This window comes from Chroicocephalus ridibundus, chromosome 9, assembly GCF_963924245.1.
Source record: "Chroicocephalus ridibundus chromosome 9, bChrRid1.1, whole genome shotgun sequence".
Classification (NCBI taxonomy): domain Eukaryota; kingdom Metazoa; phylum Chordata; class Aves; order Charadriiformes; family Laridae; genus Chroicocephalus; species Chroicocephalus ridibundus.
Genome location: NC_086292.1, coordinates 33,573,017 through 33,597,938, shown reverse-complemented (window position 1 = coordinate 33,597,938; position 24,922 = coordinate 33,573,017). Strand labels below are relative to the sequence as shown.

The 24,922-nt window shown below is 39.5% G+C and overlaps 1 protein-coding gene across 2 annotated transcripts in view; it reads right to left on the bottom strand.

The window, feature by feature from the left end:
* THSD4 (thrombospondin type 1 domain containing 4) overlaps nt 1-24,922 on the bottom strand; it is a 302,859-nt gene that overhangs the window by 234,935 nt on the left and 43,002 nt on the right. For both annotated transcript variants that reach the window (XM_063346574.1, XM_063346575.1), the window contains exon 6: nt 10,809-11,238. In XM_063346574.1, the coding sequence (XP_063202644.1) occupies nt 10,809-11,238 (430 nt within the window). The remainder of the gene's footprint in view (nt 1-10,808; nt 11,239-24,922) is intronic.

Below are 24,922 nucleotides of genomic sequence, written 5' to 3'. Positions count from 1 at the left end.
CTGAGGCTAAGAGAGGCTGACAAGTTTCCCAGCAATTACTGGTACGTGCTCCTGAGGTCTGCATCCGGGGCCGGCACTGGAAATGAAAACAAGATATCTCTCTCTTCTGCTCTTAATAACCCTTGAGCCTCTTGCAGGCAGCAGGGACAAAGCAAAGAAGCGGCCTAATGCAAATACCTGTACCTAAAATGCATGGAACACTTTGGAAAAACTTGGATAAATCTTGGGACTGGGATTCAAGAGGTAAGACTGGATGAGCAAGTCAGCTGAAGAAGGCACCGAAAAGAAGAAAGTGAAACTGGATGAAACTGGAGAGAAGCTGGGGAACCTCAGTAGAAGGGGTGACTGGAGGCAGAAGAGATGGGGAGAAGAGATGTAAAAATATTAGGCAAGGTACTAAGATTCTGTGTGATTCTGTGGAAGTGAGAAGCGTGACCAAGCAAGAAAATACAAAGGGACAGCTTCTGCCAGAGGGAAGGGGCAGAGCCGGGCTGTATCTGGAGGAAAGGTAGAAACACCTGTGGTGAGAAAAACCTACGACACCATGGCAAAGCATTTTCATGGCCCTGTAGTACTAGTAGAGGGCAAATTCCTTCCACCATTGGCTCAACTGCAACGGTCTGATCAGGCCCGTGAATTCTGACATATCACATGATGGCATTCTAGTTTTGAAGGCTTTTTTATTTTTGTTCTAAAACTATAAGTTATATATGGTAAGTCACAGGACATTAAAAGAATGTTTAACCTCAACTTAGAAGAGATTGTTCACGCAATTACTATATAATTTGGCTCTTTTTGCCTGTGAGGTCCATTCTTAACTATAGGATAACATACTATTTTTTCCATATGATCTATGACTCATTCAGTGTGCAGAATGGACTTCCTCTGGGGATGAATCGGGAACGTTTAGTTAGAAGAGTTATTTATATAATTTCTGTCTCATTCACTGGAGAAACTATCAGGTATACAATGACATGCAGAATAAGGAACATGACAGACAGTCTGCAGTTTCTGGAACTAGCTACTCTACCAGTTTTGCGGGGAAAAATGTCACCTCCCATGCAATTTACTTAATCCAATCCTTTCTCAGCTTGTGAACTATGTACTTTCTGCTTCGGGGGTCTGATTGGAAACCTCTGGATCCAATTTGCAGATGAGCTGCCAAATCATAATTACAGTTTTGGCCAATGCAAATTTTGCTTTGAAATATGATATTGAACATGGAAGAAAAAAAAAATCCAATCCCAATTACTCAACATGGGGCACTAAATTATTGAGCACTTCTTTTAAACCTCCTTCTTCCATATCTCGGCTCCCTTTCTTACAATAGAGATTAGATCTTCTTACCACACAGCAGCTTTGTGAATGTTAAATCAAACACTGCAGTAGTAGTACCAACGACTAGTCCTTAGAGAAGCCACTTTTTCTCTTCTTCTGCAAGGAGCATTTTAAAGGCAGGGAGCCAAAAGCTGAATAATAAAGAGAATAACATTGAGTAGTGTATCACTAATAACTAAGCTGTTGATCTATGCAGGGACCCTGGGGTAAAATAATATATTATCAGGTAATTAAATAATTTTCTTAACACACAAGAGTTACCATAGGATTATTGACAAAACTCTAGTTCTGAAAGCTCTAAACCTTTGCACTTTGTCACAAAAGAGAGTCCTTTTGCTGGCACTTTGCTGCTCAAAGTAAAACTACACACCATCACAAAAAATTTTCATCAAAAAGTGACCCAAACTAAGGTCCCAAACAAGCCGTCAAGATAATTAGCCACTTGCTATCTTTAACAAATGATAATGCAAACAGAAATATAGAAAAAGAAAACAGTACATTGCTTGGCTGGGAAGTTCCTGAGTGTTAAAGCCAAAAACCGAGGACAGTTTGCAGAACAAGGCAGGGGGATGTTTCCTTGGCTTCTCCTCCCTATAGATCAGCCACCCTTTGCCTCTCTAACACGGTCATGGCAGGTACAAAATAGACGGGATCGGCTTTTCCACAAATATAAGTCAAGAGTTTGACAATAAACAGCCTTACCAACCTATCACTAGAAAGAAACTCTGTTTTATTAATTACACTTGCATGTCTCTCTGTGTGCAACGTGCTGCCCGCAAAGGTGTTATTTCTGGAGGAACACACACCACACTTGATGAAGTACTAGCAAAGATGAGACAGAGCACCACAGACTCATTTTTTTTGTTTATTTGTTGGGGTTTATTTGGGGTTTTTTTGTTTTGTTTGTTTTAATATCACCACTGCTTTAATTATTTCTGGATTTTGCGTTGTCCTGTATGCAGTTAGCTCTTAACGTATCATATGCAAAAGTCTTATTTAACTGTTCTGGGCACCACAGGACATGTAGTGCCAACTTCCATTTTCACCACTTCTAGCGCAGAGGGTTTGGAGTAACATCCTTCAACACAACTATTCTGTGGTTAGGCAAAGGAACACATGCTTGCTAGAGATAATCTTGCATTTGTTTCCTACTTTCTACATGAGTTTTGGCCATTTGTTGTTTTCAAGCCTTGCTTAAAAATCTAAAATTAAAAAACCCCACAAACCTAAAAAATCTAGCAACAGCATTGCTAACAGACCACTTCTCCTTCAGGACCCTTAGCTTAATTTTGGCAGCTTCTCCTGCACTTACTTCTTCCTCCACTCACCTCACCTGGGATTGTACTGGTGGGTACTTTCACTTGAAGTTCCTGTATTGATGTAATTTATGTTCTTGTCCTGCTATCTGGCTTGAAAACGTGCCTTTAACTTGTTCATTGTTATCAGCAGTACTGAACTAATCTCATAAAAATACCAGGAAAAAATTACCCCTTTCATGTACCAAAGCAGATGCTGACATCTGTCAGTAGATGTTTTCTATACCTGTAATTAATGGGAATAGTTAACCAATGTCCATAAAAACATTTTTAAAATATTATTTGTAAATTAATTCAAAGGATTTCCCCTGATCAAAGTTTCTAGACATCTGCAGCTTCTTCTGCTTCACAAACCTGGATGCAATTAAACTAACATATGCATCAAAAACAACTTCTTGTTCAAATTATAGGAGTGTTGAATAATTATGCACCGGAATTTCAGACAAAGACTTTTGTCAATATGGACTGACAAAAAGAAACAAAGACAAGCTGGAATGCCTTAAAATATCTCCCAGAACACTTGTCTATATCAATAAATGACAACTACTCAAATTTACAGTACCCTATTAAACAAACTACAAATATGTCAGGAATGCAACCGTCTGGTTGCAACTCCGAAGTCACAATTTTCCTTGATTAGTTTCCTCTTTAAAACTTGGCACAGAGGTTATGTTGGAACAATAACCAGGCAATGCATCTAAATCACCCTGCAGTCGCGTTTCATTGCGGAACAAAAAAAAAAAAAAAAAAAGGCTTCATTTCGACAGGCATCCGAATGAAGTTTCCAATATCGCTCCCCAATATTGTAAATGCTAATGCTGCTATTCAAAGCTGATGAAGTGATCTGATAACCGTGGATCTATTCCCCCTTTCCTCTCCTCCGGGACACATGCATTCCATTTACTCTAAGAATTAAAAGGTAACTTCTCAGACAATTCCAATTGCTATATGAAACCTACCACTCATAGCTCACCAGGAAGGTGGGAAACAAATGGTTTAGTCAACTGATACACATTTTGGGTTTGATTTTGAGGCATTTAGATGAATTATTAACATCTTTATATCACGTTATTACTACAGATAAATGAGGGTCTGAGTCTTCAGCAGTTCTTAGACACAAATTCACTCAACTACAACCAGTACGTAGACTTCTCCAACTTTACCATGCAACCCGTTTAACAGGCTCAGAACATCAAAATAAACCTCACAGAAGAAAAATGCAGCTCAATGCTTCCTGCAGTATCATAAAACACTGAGGTACTACTGTTAACCATTCCTTTTGAAGTACTTCTGTACAGTAAAAATCAAGAAAATATACATTGGGAAGTTGACAGAGCCTCTGGAAAGTTCAGCTCCCCGAGTGCCCAAGCGAAGCCCCAAACATAGTAATGGCACTAAATGTATATGAATCGGCTAACTCTTGTGCTAAAATATAGAAACTGTCTACCCTGTATAAACATCAAGAACCAACAAGAGAATTCCCTAAGATATTTAGGAGCAATAACATGAAATACAAGAAAGAAGTTGAAAACTTAGGTTGAATGTCACGAGGATTATTCAGCCATTTTTACAAGAGAAGGGATTTTTGCATGGAGAGAACTTCAACCGTGGTACATTGTCCTGAGCTATATTCATAATGATTTGAGATACTTCATATTTCATGTAAGTTAGGTATGGCCACTGTTTCAAAAGCAATGCTACTGTCTATGGAGTAAACAGAATTGCAGTCAGCATAGGCACCTGCTATGGATTTTCCAAATTTACGGTGTGAATCCCACTACTCCTTTCATAACATTTGAGTGGAAAATGGGTGAAAGGGGTTGGTGCCATTCATTAAAGATCAGAACTCAAACTAGAAGCATGTCAAAAAATGCTTCAATCATAAAAAAGGTTGTTCTGCCCCACACAAGGCAGAGTTAAGATGGTTTCATTGACTAATTATGGCAATTTCCGCATTTCTTGCCTTAAAAAAATGTAATTACTCTGTGCGTAAACAGAACATTTAAGTTTCTTGCTGTGTCTTTCTGATAATGCCCTCTCACATTTTGTAGATTTTTATCACTGATACATACTCTCAACCTTTCATTTCCAGTCGAATATTTCTGTTTTATTGCCTTCAGCTGTTTATTCTATCCTAGGCTCTACTATATTTTATTTATATCTTATTAAATTGTCTTTGGAGAAAGACAGAAATCTCATCATTTCTGTATGACACAGAGAGTCATCATAAGAACATGACAGATCCTACGGGTCACTTCTCCCTGACCTGGAGAATATAATCTATGATTGTAGCCATTACCAAATTTTCACCTGCACCTATCTTTTTGGTCTGTGTTTTTATAGTTCTTGGCATTAGAGCCAGGAGACCGAGAGACTCTTGGACTCCTAGATGCTGAATTAGTTTTAAGTAACTTAGAGTTATTGATCACAGTAAGTAATTGAGTTTTCAGTGAAAACCCATAAGCCTCTAGACATCAAAATTTTCTACAATTTTGGCCTTATTGTTAACTTTTTACAAGTTTAGTAAGTGATTAGTAAGTAATTAACCTAGTAATAATTAATTTGTGTAAAGCAGCTAACTTGTGTTCTGTTACTGCCACACATAGAGAGCACACTTGTGGAATAAAACTGTTTGAGAGAGCTTCTACAGTTATCCCAGCATATTCTTCCTAAAGATTTAAGGCAGACAGTTTCTCATAATAATATTACAAAATATTTTCCACTACAGGGTTCTCAGTTGTTGAAGGGGATGTCATAAAGCCACAGCGCAGAGATGCAGAGGAAACAACCGTGGTCCAAGAGCTTTATCAAAGATGTCTCTATTGTGACTCTTTTGTATACAAGGCACAATTGATCAAACGAGGCACGACATTTTACGAGCGGTATCTCTGGGCCAGTGCCTGGTAAATTAAGCCTGTGTTAGTGACAACACATTCTGAATTAATATTTATAAAATTCAGCTGCAAATATCAAAACAGTCAAAGAAAAGACAGTACAACCCAAAGTAATGTAAGCTTTTAATAAGTTTCCTATACACCCACGGAATGTCAGGCTACCAAACATACATACAAACCCACAGTGTTTGCAGGGAAAATTCCTCACATAAAGTCAAGGTTAAATTTCCTCAGGAAAAGATATGTCATCATAACCCCGCTTTGCCACTTATGTCAAACACCTACTCCATACAAATCTCAAAACGAGAATAAATAAACCACACAGTAGCTCTTTGGGAATAAGAAGGGGCTTTTCAGTTAAAAAAAAAATTCTTTTAAAAATACATAGCCTTCTATTTATCTTTACCTCAGTATTTGAGCATCCCAGCTATATTAGAGAGTGCACACATCCTTGCAGCACCCCATATCACTTCTAAAAAGACCTGTCTGGAAACTACATTTTCTGTTCCATACAAAATTCAACATTTCCACTTCTACCTTTTTTAAAACTTGAAATGTTGGAAATGTTTTATTCTCCATAGAGTGGAAAATGTTCAAAAACACTTGGGCAGAACACCAGCAAGCTGGTGAAATGGCCCAAGATCCCAGGTGCGAAGGGAGCCTGCCAATGCCTACCTATGTGCTTAGGTGACAGAAAAGCACATCAGGTTTTAATGGACTCGACACATTTCTGCAGAATGTTTCGGTTCTGTATAATTAGGGTTCTGCATCCAAAAAAGCCTTCAAATGGAAAAGTTTTAACTCACACCAGTCAAAATTAGTATCATCATCATTAATATTCTTTAGGAAATTAAATTTATTAATTTATCCCATCAGGATAGAGCTGGGGATTGGCCCTGAGCCCTTTACCTTACCTCATCCCTTCAACTGTAAAACCTTTCCATTTCCAGGATTGTCTTTTCCGATACTTCGCTGTATCTGCTAAGGTGCCATTCTCAAGTGCTCTGCACACAGGAGCACAGATCCAAGTAGAGAACTCTAATTCAGAACGAAAAGCTGGATTTTCCATAGCTGTGCTACTGGAATAATACCACGTACAGCTGAAGAGTCAGGTTAAGAAAGTAAAAGTAACCATTGTTTTCTGATCCTATTTAGATACTTCTCCAAAACACAACTGACTTCTTGCTAAGTATCAGTCACATAAAATACTGGGAAAGGCAACACAGTCTAACTGGAGACGTGATAGCAACCCATATGAACCAGTGGGCAAGCGAGCAACTGTGCATGAAACTGGACAAGCTCAGGAAAATTTCATCCACTAATATCTCACTGAGCTCTCAGCTCTTAGTCTTTCATACATTTTAGCTTGGTTTTTGCAAATTCATATACAAGTAAATGTATAAACTTGGTCAAAACCGTACCTCGGTCCATCTTAGATTTTACATTCATTTTGCGTTGCTCTTCGTGGTGAAACTCATGTATGAATTCCTCTGCCTATTTTTTCATACTCCTTGCTGCACTGTAACGGAATCACTGGAACATGCACTATTTTATTTTACAGGTTTTCTAACCAAAGCATTTAGGTGGTCATGATTATTATGTGTCTTCAGACTCAACTGTATTTATGCAATTTGGAAAAGTGGGAACTGCAGAAGAGGAGAGGTAACAAGCTGTCAGAGTAACCACCTGAACTCACCATCAAGGACAACACAGAATCACAGAATGGTTTGGGTTGGAAGGGACCTATAAAGGTCATCTAGTTCCAACCCCTCTGCCCTGGGCAGGGACACCTCCCACTACACCAGGTTGCTCAAAGCCCTGTAGAACCTGACCTTGAATGTTTCCAGGGATGGGGCATCTACCACCTCTCTGGGCAACCTGTGCCAGTGTTTCACCACCCTCACAGCAAATAACTTCTTCCTTATGTCCAATCTAAACCTACCCTCTTAGTTTAAAATGGTTGCTCCTTGTCCCAACGCTACAGGCCCTGGTAAAAAGTCCCTCCCCGTCTTTCTTAGAAGTCCCCTTTAAGTACTGAAAAGCTGCAATAAAGTCTCTGCATATTAAGTAGAGACATACTAAGAATTAATGCCTTTACCAATAAGCCGTAATTCACTGTGTGTCTTTAAAAAAATAAAATAAATCAGATCAAATTGACTTTAAAAAGGGGCACTCTGTATCACCAAATTTACACTGCAAAACAAGTAGGCTTGAATTTCAGAACTCTGAAAGCTTCTTTTACACTGCCCCAAGCAACCCTCAGCCTGAAGTTAATTTACAAATACATTCTCACACATTCAGACACTCCCGAAGAGCTAGTGACTTGGCAGTGCTTGAGAGAGTTAGTAACAAAAAGTGCTCAGCAAACAAATGTTCCATTTGAGTTGCTTCCTTTTTTCTGGTGACAAACAACGCCAACAAGTTTGCATTCAAGTTCTAATTCCCTCACACGCCCATACAATTCTCTTTCCTTTAATGCAGGGGGAAGTAAGGAAGATTTACTCATCACTCCCCAGGTTTGGAGGAATGCAGACTACATTTGAAGAATCTCACTGCATTGCGAATAGCTTTTGGGTTCGGGAAGATCCGTCAGTGCGGTGTGTGTGTGAAGGACAGACGTTTGCTGCTTGGTTCCTGCTGAAGGAGGCGAGAGCAGCCGCCCATTCCGAGGTGAGCACGCGCAAAGCCAACATGCAAGGTGCTGAAGAGGGGAAGCCACTTGTACAATAAGAAAATAGGTTTAACGACCCGCAGAAACACTTGAACAAACACAAGCACTTCCGAGGCTCTCCCCAACCAAAACCCACAAGTTCAACTTTTCGGAATCAAGCTGTCAGTCACGTAAAATGAGTTCAGCTATTAATGAAAAAACAATAAATGTACAATAATGAGGAAATGACCTAATGGACCAAGGCAGATTGACTTAATTTGTTATTAATTAACTGCCCTTAGGAGAAACTGTAGCGGGAGTGGCCAAACACTAGGATAACCGTTAACAGAATACTTTCCACTCAATAAATGAGATTTTCATTTTTGGTATGCTCCGAGAAGAATTAAAAAAGAAAAGAAAAAGAAAGAAAAAGATACTGTTCTCTGCATGCTGGCAAGACCACTGGTACATGTCACTGCCAATAAATTAAATTAAAGCCCACGTGCAGAAGCATTTAATCAGGAAGAACAAGCAAACAAAGTGAAACACTATTGGCCTTGTTTTGCTCTCATCCTGGCCTTTATACTAAAACTGTTCTTAGCAACTTCTTTTTTATAATTATATTAATTACCACATTCTAGGGAGAAAAATAACCCTGAATAGCAATTACAGCTTCTCCGAGGGCAACAGAAATGTTACTAAATAAAGAATATCACAATGTAGAGTTCCATGCCTAGGAGGAGCTGCACCACCTACAATTTCTCTTGGTTATTAAAAGTGTCCTGTAATATAAATGATGATTTCTCAATAACCGCATTTATACATGCAACAGTGGCAAAGATGCAGCAACAGTATGCTCACCTATTTCTTCCTCTTCATCTACTGAAATCTCCTGTTTAAACAACAGTTGCTAAAATTAACATGAAAGTATTTTCACTCCTGTTCCCCTACTATCAAAAGAAATTTGCCGATGGCCAGACCACTCACCCCACTGACCTGAGTGTCTTGCCACTGTCTAACTCACAAGCTGGCAGCCCTTTTCTTTCCAGCCCACTTATCATTCTCAACAAATTTCCTCTACAAACCCTCCTCCATACCTCGGCCATTTGGGATCGCTTCTTTCTTCCACTTCACTTCTAACTTCCTCACCTCTCACCCCTTCTCTCTGAAAAGAGATCTTTCCTGGAAACAATTTTGTCAGGTTTCTTAAGTCAGGCAGAATACTGTCCAACTTTTTGCCTTGATGCAGTAAGGGATGAAATAAAGACTGGGGCAGTTGTGTATCGCTTGGACACCACTGAGCAAATTCAGCACAGAAAACTTTCCAAATTAATGCCCTGCACTAAGTTCATTTCCCATTTCCTTCAAAAAACAGAAAGTGTTTTTCAAAAGAGCAATTTGTACCAGAGACTGTTCTCAGAGGCTCAGACTAGCCCTTTCATGTTTTCCATTTCAGACAAACACGCTAAAACCTTCTTGACAGTGGGTCCCTTCAATCAACTGCTCCAGTCTCCATCAATGGACTTTATTCATAAATAAATGAAGCAAATGTAATAACTGCTACACTAAGAGGCAAAAAGGCACTCATCTAATTTGTTCAGATTGTGTTTTCGTTACCCTGATCATATGTTCTGTTTCTACATCTCCACTATGCAGGCTTCCACTAAACGAAACGGAATTTCTAAGAGGCGGAAGAATCAGATGTGCACCCACCCAGAAAAGTAGGGCCTGTTGTGTCAACATATTGAGACCACTCTTTAATATCCTGCTTCTAATATTCAAATACGAGCTTCTTCGAGTTTGCAACATTAAGTCAGATCAGTAGCCCAAATAAGACGCAAATATTAGGAAGAGATACTTTAAGAAATACTAAAATGACACAGCCAGAAACTGAAATTTTTAGCAGGATGAAAACTGCTCGTGGGGAGAAACAGCAGAACCTCACTAGCCTCCCACATAGAATGGGAGACTGCCCCAGAGCATAGAGCTACACCCAGCCGAACGGGTTTGAATAGAGTAATAACAGAGTTAGTTTTATTTAAAAATTAACACAGAACAGATTTTCTCTCCAATAAACTAGGATGCCAAAATCAAAGCACACAGAGCTCGAATGCTGGTAAAAGCAGCATCTGTGACAGAATGCACACAGCACCCTGGGAAGATACTGGAGTGATCCAGGCTCTGGGTGCTGGCTTTACATGCTATTTAGGGCATGACTGGCACTCCCAAAAGGATAGCCTTATCTCATGGGATCGAGAAGTAGGGAGCCTTCACAACGTGCTCTGCCCCAGCTCCATTTTTCCATTTCTTACATGGAAAAATACTAAACTTGTCTGTGACTCAGTTTCTACCTCTATCAAATTCGAATTGTACGCATTTCGTAGGTTTAGTGACTGCTTAAAATCCTTGAAGGTATGATATTAGGTAATTATAACATTATACATCTACTTTCAGTACTCCCCAAGACGCTTTAAAATAAGGTCACAAAAAATTTCATTAAATTAATAAAAAACAACGTTCAACTTCACTTCATTGACTATGTGAACACTGAGCAACCTAGGGAAAACCAACAGCCGTCCAACAAATAAAATATAGGAAAAGTAGACTTACGTTTGTGTTGCAGAGCTTATATTGCTTGTAGGCGCCAATGCATACAATTGCTGCAGCCCTTTGAGGCTGGGGCTGGCCCTGGAGGGCCTGGTGTGACGCAGACCCGTGATGGCTGGAGTCACTGCTGTGAAACAGGCTCTGCGACACAGGGAACGATGATGACTGATAAACTGAGGGTCCCAGGACTTGATGCCCAGCCTGAGTCCCACTTTCTTCTTGATAAAGATTCCCGTGTTGAAGCGAAGGACTAGCTGCCTGGCTGTAAGCGTTCATGAGGCTTGGATTCTGATGAAATACGTGGTTCCTTGATGACTGTCGCTGCCTCCGAAGTTTCTGAGGCTGCTGACCAGTATCAGTTTGTAAAGGTAAAATGTATGGGACTTTTCCATATCCATACTTTCCTGGACCAATAGGATTTCTGTTTCTGCTTCTAAAAACAGAGAAAGTGAGAGAAAACAGTTACTGAATTCGTAAGTGAAGAACAGTTAGAAACTTATATGACTTGTTATTTGTCAAAGTTATTCACTGCAAAGCAACAGGTAACCCAAAATTTCAATCTATTATACAGAAAACATGCCCAAGCTGTAGTCTTGCTTGGTGTATTGGGAATCTCTGAAGAAGTCTACTGGCTGAACTAAATCCTGGGCCCTCTTCGGCCAAGAGTCACGTGGGAGGTCAGCGCCAACTAGCAAGGGCAAATGGTTAGGTGTGGTATAAAGTAGGGGTTTGGGGGGCGGTGGCGGTTCTTCTTTTAATCCCTAGGACTCTCCTTTAACATGGAAATTCAGAGAATCAAGGCTGTATATTCCTAATATACATAACCACGTTTCTGAGGAGCTTGAGATACATAACAGCAGGAAGACCCTACTGTGGACTTGAGTAATGACAGGAGAAAATTTGAGTCCAGTATGGCAAAGATCATTAACCATTTTGTATGCATTTAAAAGACCTCCTGTGGTTCTGCTTCATTTACTACTTAAGAAATAAAAATGGAAACAGAAAAAGGATAAGGAACATCAAAATATTAATGAAAGAACTCTGGAAAAGATGACAAATGAAGGAAAATACCATTATTATTGTACACAGTTTACTGTCTCTTCTTTGGCCAGCAGCTTTAATCTTTTTTATTTTAATATACAAAGTGTGGATTAACACCATATTTAATGAATAAGCCATGAGCCCCCAATCTGTCGTCAGGACAAAAGCCCACCTCTCAGTGTACATTACTGAAACATTACACAAGAGCTTGACAGCCCCCAGCACTAATCACAGAAGTTTCAGGTCTGCCTGCGCACAGATCTCTTCTCGCTTACTGAAGACCCAGCGTTTTGGGCCATATTACACCTGTATCGGCACTCCCAAACAGATGGTCCTCCCTGGAGGGTAGTTTTGTCCTCTGCACACTCACAGCAACACAATGGACTCACTCTAGAAACTCAGCTCCAAATTACAAGTGAAAAATCACAAAATGAACAGTACCACAGTTGGGTCATACCATTCAAGAGAGTTAATCCTGGAATTTTATCTGCAAGCAATAGGCTCATTTGGATTTGCTTTTCTTGCCATCCTCTACAGCTTAACATCGCCTCATGCCTTGGTTTCTAATGTTGCAGTCTGAAGAATAAGTTGGCAAAAAGGATTTGTTCCAGTTCAGACCAATGTGTGAAGACAGCTGTTTTGGGTAACCTTTGCAGCTCAGGAAGGGAGACACCATTAAAAGAAGGTAATTTTCTTTAATATATGTAAAATAGACATGAACTGCAGTGAAAACCAGAGATTATAAATTGACATACTTATTTTCTAGAAACTGAAGTGTTACAGATGTCAGCCAGACACCAGATCAAAGAGACTTTTCCTTGGGTTTGTTTTTTCTTGTGTTTTCTTTGCAAGTCTTATATTCTCTTAAGACTCTTCTTACATGGGAACCTTGAAAGTCATTCACTTAACATTCTAGCTTTATGGCCACGTGGGGCTTTTAATCAGCCCTTCCTGGCTCAAGGATGTGTGAACAAGAGTGTTGATTTACCCTGGCAGATAAGCGACCAGCACTCTTGAGCTGTTTATACCTGTTAATCTGCTCTGTGACCACGATGGTCATTGTTGAGGAAGGGTTGGGGTAGTTACAGTAGAGAAAAGCAGTATAATGGGGTTTGGCATTAAGGGACGAAAAAGCGGAATGGCAGGAATATGCCTCTGTCCCAGCCTTCTGAACACCAAACTCTTTGCAGCAACAAGCACCAGACTCTTCCTGAGAGGAACCCCTAGATGCATTGCCCAACCCACCCAGAAGAACTGCTGCCTGGCAACTTTGGAGAGGTCATGCAAAAGGTCAAAAATGAGACTGATGTTTGACTGTTAATCTCCAGTTCAGGGTCATGAATCGGAACTCAAGAGAACCGATGGACGTGCAAGAAACAGTGACATAAACTACGACTCCTCAGACTGGAAAAAATGATGAAATGGGCATATAATAGTCTTAAACATAGAGTGACTAGTAGCTGAAATAAAGACCCATAGGTGAAGGCAGGAAGTGTCCAAAAACTGTTGTAATCTCATCAAATTATTTGCAAAAATTAGAAAAAGTTAATTTTGAGGGAAGCCAGGCTTTTTTTGCTGTGAAAGGTTGATCGGTGCAGCAAACGTAAAACCACAGCGCCTAAGAAGTGAGTGCAGTAACAACATTCCTACTGTTAGTTCCTGTCTTGTCTTGGCTTCTTTTTCTCCACTGTAACTTGGAAGCGTTGCTTGAGTCACCACTGATGAAAAAATGAGGCCCCATTTCTGGTAGCCTAAGATTCCAGCACCCTTATGAAGACATGCCCATGGTTGCATCAAGCTCATCAGGGGTGAGTCCTCTCCTTTGGCTCTTCCCCCATAACAGTTAGGGCCAGAATAACCCAAGACATTGCCGTGTACCACTGAATGCAAGTTTCAGTTTGCTGAGGTTATGCAGTAATTATGACCTGGAATTTCCATGGAAACACACTTCCTCTGAAATGGAAGGTTAACTTTTTGTAGCGGGGAACATCGCATTTCTTTCAACAAACAAACTTCTGGAAACAAAGTGTAACGCACAACCTCTAATTATTAACATCTTTATCAGTGTTCATGCATTCATTTGAACCAATATTGCCTGGACTGAAACTGTTCTGAACACTGTCTGTTTTGCCTTAAAGCACCTTTCATTCACACTTGGCAACATCCTTATAAATTAGGAATGCAGTTTGTTGCAATGTAATAAAGAAGCCTGTAAAAATAGCTTGGTGGTAATTAACTTTAACAATTCTTGGTGAGTGTCAGGCAGAATTTATGATATGCAGGAACAAGGGAGAGAGTGTTATGTAGGTCCATACACAATGAGAAAACAATGGGCAAAGGAGAATCAGGGAAAGGAAAGGGGGAAGAATATCAGACAAAATCTGCCATTAACTTAAAAATCAGAATTAAACTAACCTTGCTGACATTGTTTGCTTTATGCTAAAATCAACCCAGCTTTGATCTGCTGGTAGGGGAAGAAAGTAGGTCAAGCCCTGATGGCTTCTTGTGAGTTTCCAGTTGCCAGCAAGACTTTTTCTTATCTGTCATTCATTATGATTACCTGTGTTCATTATAAACCACATAACTCACTCCTCCCCACAGCATGGCTTGGAAGTTCCTCCTTATTGGTCTTTTTTTTTTTTTAACGCGCATTATCATGACCCAGGTCAGAGTTGAGATGCACTCTCATTTAATGCAAGAAGTAAAGGAGGAAAAAAGACTGAGCAAGTAACAGCACACCCCTAATCCTTGTGCCTACTTAGCCAGACCTAAGCTAGCATGGGATTTTGCAGCATTAGACTTCACATATCCAGGTATGCTGAAAACCAACGGAGTCATCCTTCTTAATGTAGCAATGGTTAAGAAGAGCGTTTGAACAGGATGTTGAGTATGTGTAACCACAGGCGTGAAGCTGAGTGTATGAACCACAGTCAACAGCCCTCAGACAAACTCTGAAGATCCAATTTGAGCAAGATATGAGTTTTAGACAACTTTGACAAAGCTTTTCCAGCAAGGTGTTAGATTCTGTCTTTGCAAGTCCATGGTTCCCCAGCATTAATAGAACTAATTACAAGAGTCTGGCACCAGAGTGGGGCCCCATGTGCCTTCCACCAGCACAATTCCTAGAATAGCCATATTTACAAAGGATTCTAATATATTTCTAAAACCTGCAACATGCTGCACTGCACTGACATATCAAGGTTATGACTGCATCAATACAAATTCTTCTCATACCCTGTAAGAAAACAGCAATAATGAATAATGCCTAGGTTCCTTCTGATAAACACAGTCCCTGCAGAGCACATATTGTTTACAGATGCATTTCCTCAGGTATTAAATCTGTAAGTTGGCGCACCGGTCATGAGAATGATTGCAGGGTAGAACTCCAAAGGGTACGAGAAGTCCAGCCGCTGGCACTAAGATACCAGCATTACCACGCTCACAAGTGAAGCTGTTAAAATAATACTTTACTGCTAATTTAACTATGCAATAAATAGTTAAAAATCAAAAGAAGCCCAAGTCCCAGAGAGGAGAAAACACCAACTGTTTGAAAAACAGGTGACGGGACAAAGAAGAAGCCTGGAACTTTATTCTGCAGGATTACTCAGTGCTTCTCACTTGTGTAAATCCAGTGCTCTTTTTGCACATGCTTGAGCAAGGAAGTTATCAGTTCCCTTCTACATCAATCTTCTCAAAAGCAGTCTCTTTTTTGGCTGAGACAAATATGACTGTATTAGCAGAACAGTCATACTAATTTTCCATTGCCTGTAAATTAATGTTCATAGCCAGAAACGCAATAGTTTGTCAGGTGTGCTTCCTTCCCAGGGTCCATACGGTCCTTGGATGTGCAGAGACAGCTTAGGACTGGGGAGAGCTACCTTCATATCCTACATCTGTTCCATTTAGAGAAGAGTTCCTCCTCCTACATCAGCCAGATCAGCTCAGGTAGAGAAACAACATGCTCCCAGGCTTCTCATATGTTAGGCCAGTTAATTTTAAACAAGGACTTTTGGCAGCATATCTTTATGTCAGTCATATTTCTGCCACTCCTGATCCACTTGTGTTAATAAAACTATTTAACATAGACCAAGCCTTTTATTTTATTGCTTCTAATAAAAAGATAACAATCAACAATTGCCTACAATACTTTGCATGGAGAAAGGTCCTAAATATCCCTTCAAGAATTAGAAGCAACAGAAAGGAAGAATATCAAAAAGGCAAGGATAAGTAAATCTCACAAGCTCCATCACCTGGTAGGCTCTCTGGCTAAATTGCCTAGTATGTAAAATAAACGCTTAATAATAAGACATTGTTCAGTTCTTTACGGGACTGAAGAAGAGAAAGAGGGAAGAAGAGGAGGAAAATAAAGTATTCAGCAATATTTGCAGTCAGTTAGGATGAAGACTGCATGTACTATGAACAAGCAAAGGGGGGAAAAATGACACCACTAAGTGTTATCATCTCAAGGCAAATTACTGCTTAACAGGAAAAGGTATGTTGAAAAGCAAGTAGCTGCATTAAGTGTTTCATGTCAGACCATAGCCAGTAGACATCTCTGATCTATTGTGTTCATCTCAAGTAGAGGCATAACAGCTGTTTAATGCAGATCTGGTAACCTTCTTTCTTTGGGCATAATTCTCGTAAGCACACACACCTGATTGTTCAGACAAATCTATTTAGCACTTTTGATAACAAAAATGATGGGCCCCTTTAAACTTAAGCCAACCTAAATATATTCTTGAATTCAAAAATACGTTTGCCCAGACAAGTCTGAAAATCAGGTTGTGCGCTATTACTGTAAGGATTGTAGCAAACATTTAAAAACAATTATTGTTAGCTAGTATTCTTATTGGTCTAACTACTAACAATTTGTCTCATGCTGAGGATAAGTCAGCTGAGAACATGAGATCTGGCCCCTCACAGCACACGGAGTGACAAGAAGGAATTTTGTTGTAGTAGCTTTTTCTAATTTTAGCCATAAGCCTACGTGTGCCTTGGTCGGCAAATAAATGCATTATCACTGCTTCATAGAGTTCATACTAAAAACAATGCTTTGAACCTTAAGAGTTCTTGAGGTTCAGTAAGAATGAAGTACTTTCGGAGCTGGTGGGCTGGTTATTTATATTGAATAGAAACCCTCTTTGAACCAAGGATATGCAGCGTCTTTAAATTACACAAGTAAGATTACACATTTCCTGGGACTCCACCTGCTCTCTTAAGTGCTCTTCACAAAGCCTCTCTCCAACACACCTTTTTCATTTTTTCCCTTTTTTTCATCACTTCTCCTTGCTCCTTACATTTCTCCCAGAGTTCTCTAAAACAGAGGTTCCCTGGCTCACTTCCAGCTGAAGCATAACTCCTTTTCTTTTTCTTCTGATGTCAGACAGAATAAAGAATGCGTTTCACATGAGCTCTGCAGTATCTCATTCAACTTATCTCCTAGTATCAAAATACTTCTTCTCTTGTAAATGAAAAACTGCAAGGTTGAACATTAGCAAAAGCTCTCTTTTACAACACCACAGAAGACTTGGTGTCCTACCGTTGGAATGTTTTCTTAGAATGAACCCAAAGAAACTGCCAATTTCCCTCATTTTCAATTCACAACCTTTCACACTGTTTCTCAAGGAGTAACGTCATGTCCTGGGAAGGTAACAGCCTTCAGCCACCAATTTCACCAGGGATGTGAAGGAAAAACTGCAGAAGAATTGCAGGCTTCATGATTTATTTTTTTTTTTCCCCAAAATTTTGTCTTGTCTATTGGCAGAAATTATTCTGTAAGAAAGGAAGACAGTTTTTTTTTTCCCTGCATGCCCAGCCACATCAACCACCGCAAAGAAAGCCAACAGAAACTCATCACAGAGCATTTGGACAGCTGTCAAACCAATGCTTTCTTTTAATTTTGTTGACAGTCTGATCAAGTTTGAAACTTTTTTTTTTCCCCAAAATCTTCAGAGGCTTGCTTTACCAGGAATCCTGTCCTGGAATTAACAAATACGTCTTCTAATATGCTAAGTAAATCATGTTATCAGTGAGCCTGGTCTAACTGGACACGTAGCCTGATGCTGCTCTGGGTGCCCAGGACCCAAGCATTCTTCAGGTTCTTTTCTATTCTTCTCACTTGGGAATTCAGCAGATGCCTATAATCTAATCTCCAAAGTGTTGCTGGCTGTATTTCTGTCCTGTCAACACAGCAATCAATCCACCGCCAGCACCACTCAAGCTGAACTTAACAGTGATCCATCATCAGAAACAGAGGTTCTATGTGCAAGATAAAAGCAGGAGAAGAGACATAAGAAAGAGTACGAATATGATTTATAGCTTTATTTCCCAAACAACATTCCACATTACATATCACTGCAAAATGCATTCTAAATTATACTGATTTGTGGTTCTGCAGTACAGTTATTCATTTCTATTAAAAAAATGCTCCAAAAGTGCATTTCTTTGATTCCCACTAGAAACTTAGTTCTAAAGGAGCTCAATCCCCTTAGATCCTTACAAAAGCTCTTTAGCTTAAATTTAAGTCCTACTACCCATCATGGTTTCAATGGGACTATCCACATGCTTGAGTTAGTAGGCCAAATCCTCTTTAACTAAATTAATTATGTATATTCTAACTTAATTACATCTATTTCTGTGGATAAGTATACCAAGATTTAACCTAATATTTTAGATCACAGCAAAATACCTATTTGGCAGCATTACTGTAATTGACAGCTTTTAAAGGACACTACCCCTTTACATACAGTTCAAGTATTTAATATAGTTAGAATTGCCTTGATTTTGTTTCTGAAGAACTGAAAGTGACTTATTAGCTATTCCTGTCAGCAATGAAGTTATTGAAATATCACTCCAATATTTAAAATGTAATTAAGAAAAAAAAAAAATAAATGGAGACCGAGCCAAGAAGTCTTTGCAGACACAAAACTTCAACTTCAAATGGAAAAAACACGTCCTAATTACATACTATTCTGTTAGCAAGATAGGTGCAGGTATATATATTTTTTAGTGTACTCCATCATTTTTATTACTCCTAAAATAGTATCCTTAAAATAATTTCAGATACACATTTTTAATCCCTGATACTTCCTCCATAATTGAAAACTGTAAGTGGCCTAACAACTGTCCAATTCAATCATTTACTCTCCACAGCCCTCCTGCTGCTTTTAGTTTTCCTTCAGATTTTATATATTTTTAGGCACACACTTAACAAGGTTTACGTTAAAAAGAGTGTCCACCATGCATTTTTTGCGTGTTTAAGTCACAAAATAAACTGTCTTATCCTGGTCATACCTGCTATCAAGTCCATACCTCGCAGTATTTTAGCAGATTCTTTCACAAGAATAATTTTTAACAAAAACAAATTATGTACTGGTTCTGGGAACATATTCCCATCTACTCAAAAGGGAGAGCTCTCAGCAGTCTGGGTGATTTCTCATCAAAAGCCACTATGTGTCGCCTCTCGGTACTGTACCACAGCCCTGTGCAGCTCTGCATTCCACGGACTCACTTTTCACCAGCTCTCAATCAATCTGGAGAAAATCACTTAAACATGAATGAAAGAAGGGAGCCCTTTGACTCTGTTTTATGTTATGAAAATGCACGCCTATCTGCTCACTGACCTAGAAAACCGTCTTAAAGCGGCGAGCAGTTATCTTTGTCAAATGTTTGGTCACGAGAGCTAAACCACACCTTCCAAGAGTGTATCACGCATTGGAAAACAGAGCCACCGTCACAAAATTCTTTTGCCACATTATAGCACGTTATTCACACGACATCAGCGCATTGCAATTAGATCAGTACAGGCATTCACTTCATTTTACTGATTTTCATTATGGAACTCAGAAGTTTGGTTTACATTCTGGTAACTTTGGTAACCACAGCATGATTTGTGGATATTCGCGACTTCCATGTATCATCTATGCATATGAGTATTAAAACTACAGTGAGCATATTTGACCTAAAAATTTCAACTGCTAGAGGACACAAAGTAACCAACTATACCTAAAAAGTGCATTTTTTGTAGGAAAATGGGGCAATTCTTCTCTCATTTCTATATTATATTGGGGCAAGAAATATTTACATTTTTCTGACAGAGTAGAATCAATGAGTAAGGTCACTAAGTAAACTGCCTCTTAGGAACAGGTTTAATTAGTTGGATTAATATAAGAGAGATCCATGTGGACTATCTTACATGCAATTTTCCTTCCTCATAGATCACCACTAATACCCCAGTCCAGCACAGCTGCAATAGGCCCAGTACAATAACTTACTATATTGGCTTTTGCTGATCTCCCAGCACGTGCTATATGTAACCTCATTTATGTCACTTTCAACACTGAGACAGGATTCCACAATTTGAACCCAAATACTACAGTCCTCTTTTCCTATAAGTTGAATAACACCTCAGATCCCAGGAAATTTAGTTACAAGTCTATGAGTTTTTCCCCTTCACTTCATCCTGAAGGTTTGATTGAATAACAGAACTGTGCAGTTGGCAGGTAAAACAGCAGAAACTCAAGGCAAGTAACCACATAACTGCTGAGCTGCACTACAACTGTGATGGGAGCTTTGTTGTGTTTCTACCCCTTACTGACCGGGCAGTAATTCATCAGTAAAATGCAATCTCACACCTGACGGAATGGTCGCAGTGTTCTCGTGTCCCCTCCCTCCTCCAGCCACCCCACTCCAGGAAGGGTTGAAATAAACGTTCAGCAGTAGGATTAAGAAAGCTTCTCGGGTGGCTTGCAATTATAGTATCACATTAGGTTTGCGTTTTTGGTACTACCATGCAAAGCATGCTCACAGTAGCATAATAAAAACCGATACTAATTAGGTAATAATAAGTGAGACCTAGAGCCCATCAGGGGGATTAATAACCAGATGAGAGGTGGGAGAGCACAAAGTCACCCTGAGGCCACAACCGCCCCAGCTAGCTATTCATTTTGCCAGGAAATACCTCAAGTGGTCTTTACTGCTATTAGAACCTGTTTGGAATTCTATCCAGAAGGAAAATAAACATCTTTCTCATATGGCTTAAAATCCCCATTGTGCTATCAAAATGAATTCTTTGATTACGACTGCTGGTCTTAGATTTCTGGAAAATTTATCCTCAGAAAAGGATCAAATCCTCTCCCTTTGTCTTTCTCCTGCACGCACACCAACGCCCAACAAGCTTTTATAACCATATTGGGTTTGGGGTAAAATGCATCACATTTTCATTCTATTAGAGAAATAATAAAAGGAGAGATGGCTAAGTACTTGAGCTGGGTTTCATTCCAAATATTAAGGAAAAGCAAACACCCATGCCAATAAATATAAAGCCTCAGAACTTGAGAAAATAATACCTTCTTGAACCTGAAGGTCCAGCAATCACACATTTGTCCACCTCTACAAACGGGAACTCAGTAGAACAGGTCACAAAAATTACACCAGAACATGGAGCTAATAATGCTTAAACTCGTTAAGGAAAGAACAACTTAATTGTCCCTCTAAAGGTTAACTGCAGACCTGCCAACTGAGTGACCTACATTTGCCTGGTCAAAGCATCTGTGAGAGGGGGCAAAAGAAATGCTTTCGGAAAGGAAATTCTGTTTTGACGTTAAACAATACATTCTTCCTTCCCATTGCTCACAGGCCTAGAGATGCAAAGTGACCCTATACAGGGTACAAAGCAGCACAGCAGCCTTTCATGTCAGCTGCTGGCAGCCAAATAAAGACCACAGAGCCACAGCCATGGGTAGAAGGTGATGATTTTTGGATTATTTCCTCAATGCAAGCCTTTCCTCTCGTTCCTCTTCCAAATACAAAAAGAGCCTTAGGGAAGCCCTTTCCTTATTAACATATTTCTTTAGACTTGCACTATTTAAGCAAGCCTGCTTTACTTATTTCATTATTCTGGTGATAAACGTAGTTTTTTCTTTCTGCTCCTAAGAAGCACATATAAAGTACACATTGTGCTTTGAGAAGTGGACACAGGAGCTTTGCTGCTCCGACATGGAGGTCAACTTGTAGAGAAAGCAAAGGCGGCAGTTGTAAGCGCCCTAACATTCAAGACGTCTATGTAAAATTACGGGTTTGTCTTCTCTATCACCAAAATAGAGAACCAGAAATACAACATTTAAGGAATACTAAAACCTAGTCCATGAATGATATTTCCTTTTGAGATGTGTTTTCTCTCTTAAAGCACGTTATCCTTTTGCACGCCCTTACTACTTTTCCATATGTGCCCATCTGTAACGATTTCTAAATGCTTTGATATTTTTTCCACTACCTCCTCATTCCAGTTTGTTCTCACTGTATGGTATGGTCCATGCATTTTGTATCCAGGTGAAATAAAAAAGAAGGCTGTGCTAATGGGAACTCAACTCTTTCAAGGTGTGAAGAGCTCCCTCTCGCCAAGACAACCCAGCGGACAATCCAGCGAACCATCAGCGTTCTTGTGTTTCCACCCTCATTCCAGTGACTGACTAATTTCCTAACACATTTCAGTTACGCAGGAACTCTACTTAGAGCACCATGACAAAAAGGGGAGCACTTAAACTTTTTAAATTTGGCTTCTAATTGTAGGTACCTCAAATGTCTTGCTCCCTGAGCTTCATGTGCAGCCCTGGTTTCTAAATGACATGTGAACTACCTTTCAAAAGCTGAAAATGTGAATATCCTCTTCACAGACAAGGTATGTCAAAATTTATGATATATAAATTATATTTTGAATTTTGCTAAAAGAACTGAACAGTTCTTTGTCGGCTGCCTGGAAGCAGGTAAGAGAACTTTTCCACTTGTTGCTAAATGATACAAAGATATTTGGCTGCTTTGAATGACTGCTGTGGCTGTCAAAATGTATTTGCCTTGGAAGCCATCCAATTTCATCTTACCATGCTATCAAATGTGAGCTTATCTCAGACACAAACATCCATTCCTCTTTTATTGTTTTATGGAAGTCTGCTAAAATTATAGCTTTTATATGAAGTCCAGTACAGTAAATAGGAAAACTCCAAAAAGTTTTCACTGACTACATACTGTGAAAACACAGATGGGTTGGGCTTTTTTTAATAGTCTGACACAAGTTTCCAATATCACCCACTTAGCAAACATTGAACATTGTTCTACAGAATAAAAATCACGTTTAGAGTAACTTACATTTTTAAATCCATTTTCCATATATCAGATTGGAGCAGTAATCTCCTTTGTAAAGAAGGTTTGTACTCTGGGTTTTGTAAATTAAGGAAAACTATCAGGTTTGTCATTCTAATAGTTTCATTTTCAAATAACGCTTTTTGTTCTCATTCTGTTTTTACAGTCACCACCAAAGAATCTGAAAGTTATGCAATACAACAGGCTTTAAAGCCACCAGGGACCCTCCTAACACAAGATGGAAATAACTTATTACGCAAATAAGATTAAAACCCTGACCCTGAATCCACAGTCTTTTGCCAAGGGGCGGTGTGTGTGGGGGGGTGGAAAAATCAACTGTGGTACAGAAGCTTGCACTGTGCTTAGGAAAGCACAGGAATTTTCAAAAGCAAAGGCCTCCATCATGCAGGAAAGTGGAGGCACAGCAGACATTATGATCATTTTAATATTTCATAGGGCAAGGCATTTATTAGGAAATAATATAGCTTCACTTCTGCACACAATCAATCTTATTTTGTGCTCATTGTCCTCTTGTATTTCAGCCACAACTGCAGTGGAACAAGTTTGAGTGTTCCAGTCTCTCCTGGCCTGCAGAGGCCACCAGAGCAGCAAGGGACAGGCGGCGGGGATGGCCCCAGCAACGTGGGATTCCCTCGGAGGCGAAGGGTGCCAAGGGGATGGAGCGAATAGGCTTCGTGCGGGTGGTTCAAGGCCAGGCTTCCAGTTTAGTAATAGCCCAGCCATATACTACAACCTGCACATGTTACGCTGCGTGCTGAGAACAGACATGCATTATAGCAAATGATTAAGTGGAAAACAGAAAAAAGAAAATATTACTTTTGTTTCAATGCAGTCTTGTTAACGCTGCTCCTCAAAGCCTGCCTCTGGCATTCTCTGAATTTTTATGAGATCATCAGTGCAGTATCAAAGTTATACTGACTAGGGCTGGGCTATCCATTTGCACAGGCTTGAAAGAAAGGCAAAGCAGTGATTAAAGGAAATGGCCAACACCAACACCTAGGGACATCAAATCTGAACAGCTGGTCCTGCTTCTTGAAATCTGTGCTTCACTGAGACAAACAGGAGGCTAACAGGTTAATTTCTATTTTCAAATATTCTTTTAGATGGAGAGAGTTTCTCGCAGGGGCTGAGGATGTCTTTATCACTGGTAACAGAGAGTCCTACTGTCTTATTGCAGTCAGGCTGGAACATTGCCTCAAGGTAACATTCTTTTATTTTGTTTGGGTCAGCAAGATGTTTTTAAAAAGGGAATTACAGCTGACTGTTTCACCTAAGAATCTTAAAGAAGCAGATGATATGAAGGAGGGGTTTTTTGTTTTGGCTTTGGGGTTCTATTTTTGTTTAGTTTGTTTAGGGTTTTTTGTTAACTACCCAAAAAAAAAAAATCTCCCCATGCATCTCCCAGAAGAGAGCTGAGAGGCAAAGAACCAGAGAACCACTGGAATACATATTCTGAGGACAGACAGACAGACAGAAGAGAGATGTTTCAGGAGCACTTCCTCCCAGGGGATCTCCATGCCCGTTTCTTCACAGTTTCCAAACTGGAAACACATCCATTTTCCTTTCATACATATATAAAAAGATCTGATAGATTCATATCTAAGAAGAGAAAAAAGTGTTTCTCCAGAAATTGGAGAATTAATTGTAACAGCACAGTTCCACCCAGCCTTAAAGACTGAACAGCTAATATAAGTAAATTCATATAAACATATATGGTGTTTAAAATATTCTATGTATTAAACAGCCACATTTTTAGTTTCATCAAATAGGAAATGTTGCTAAAAGAGGTGGTAGAAAACAAAAAAGTGAAAAGAGAAAACAAAAAGTCCATAAATAGAAACTCTTTGAAAAATACAAGTTTTGACTAGAAAAAAGTGAATGGACAGTTGGCCGTTCTTTATGAAAAAAAGTTTGATTAA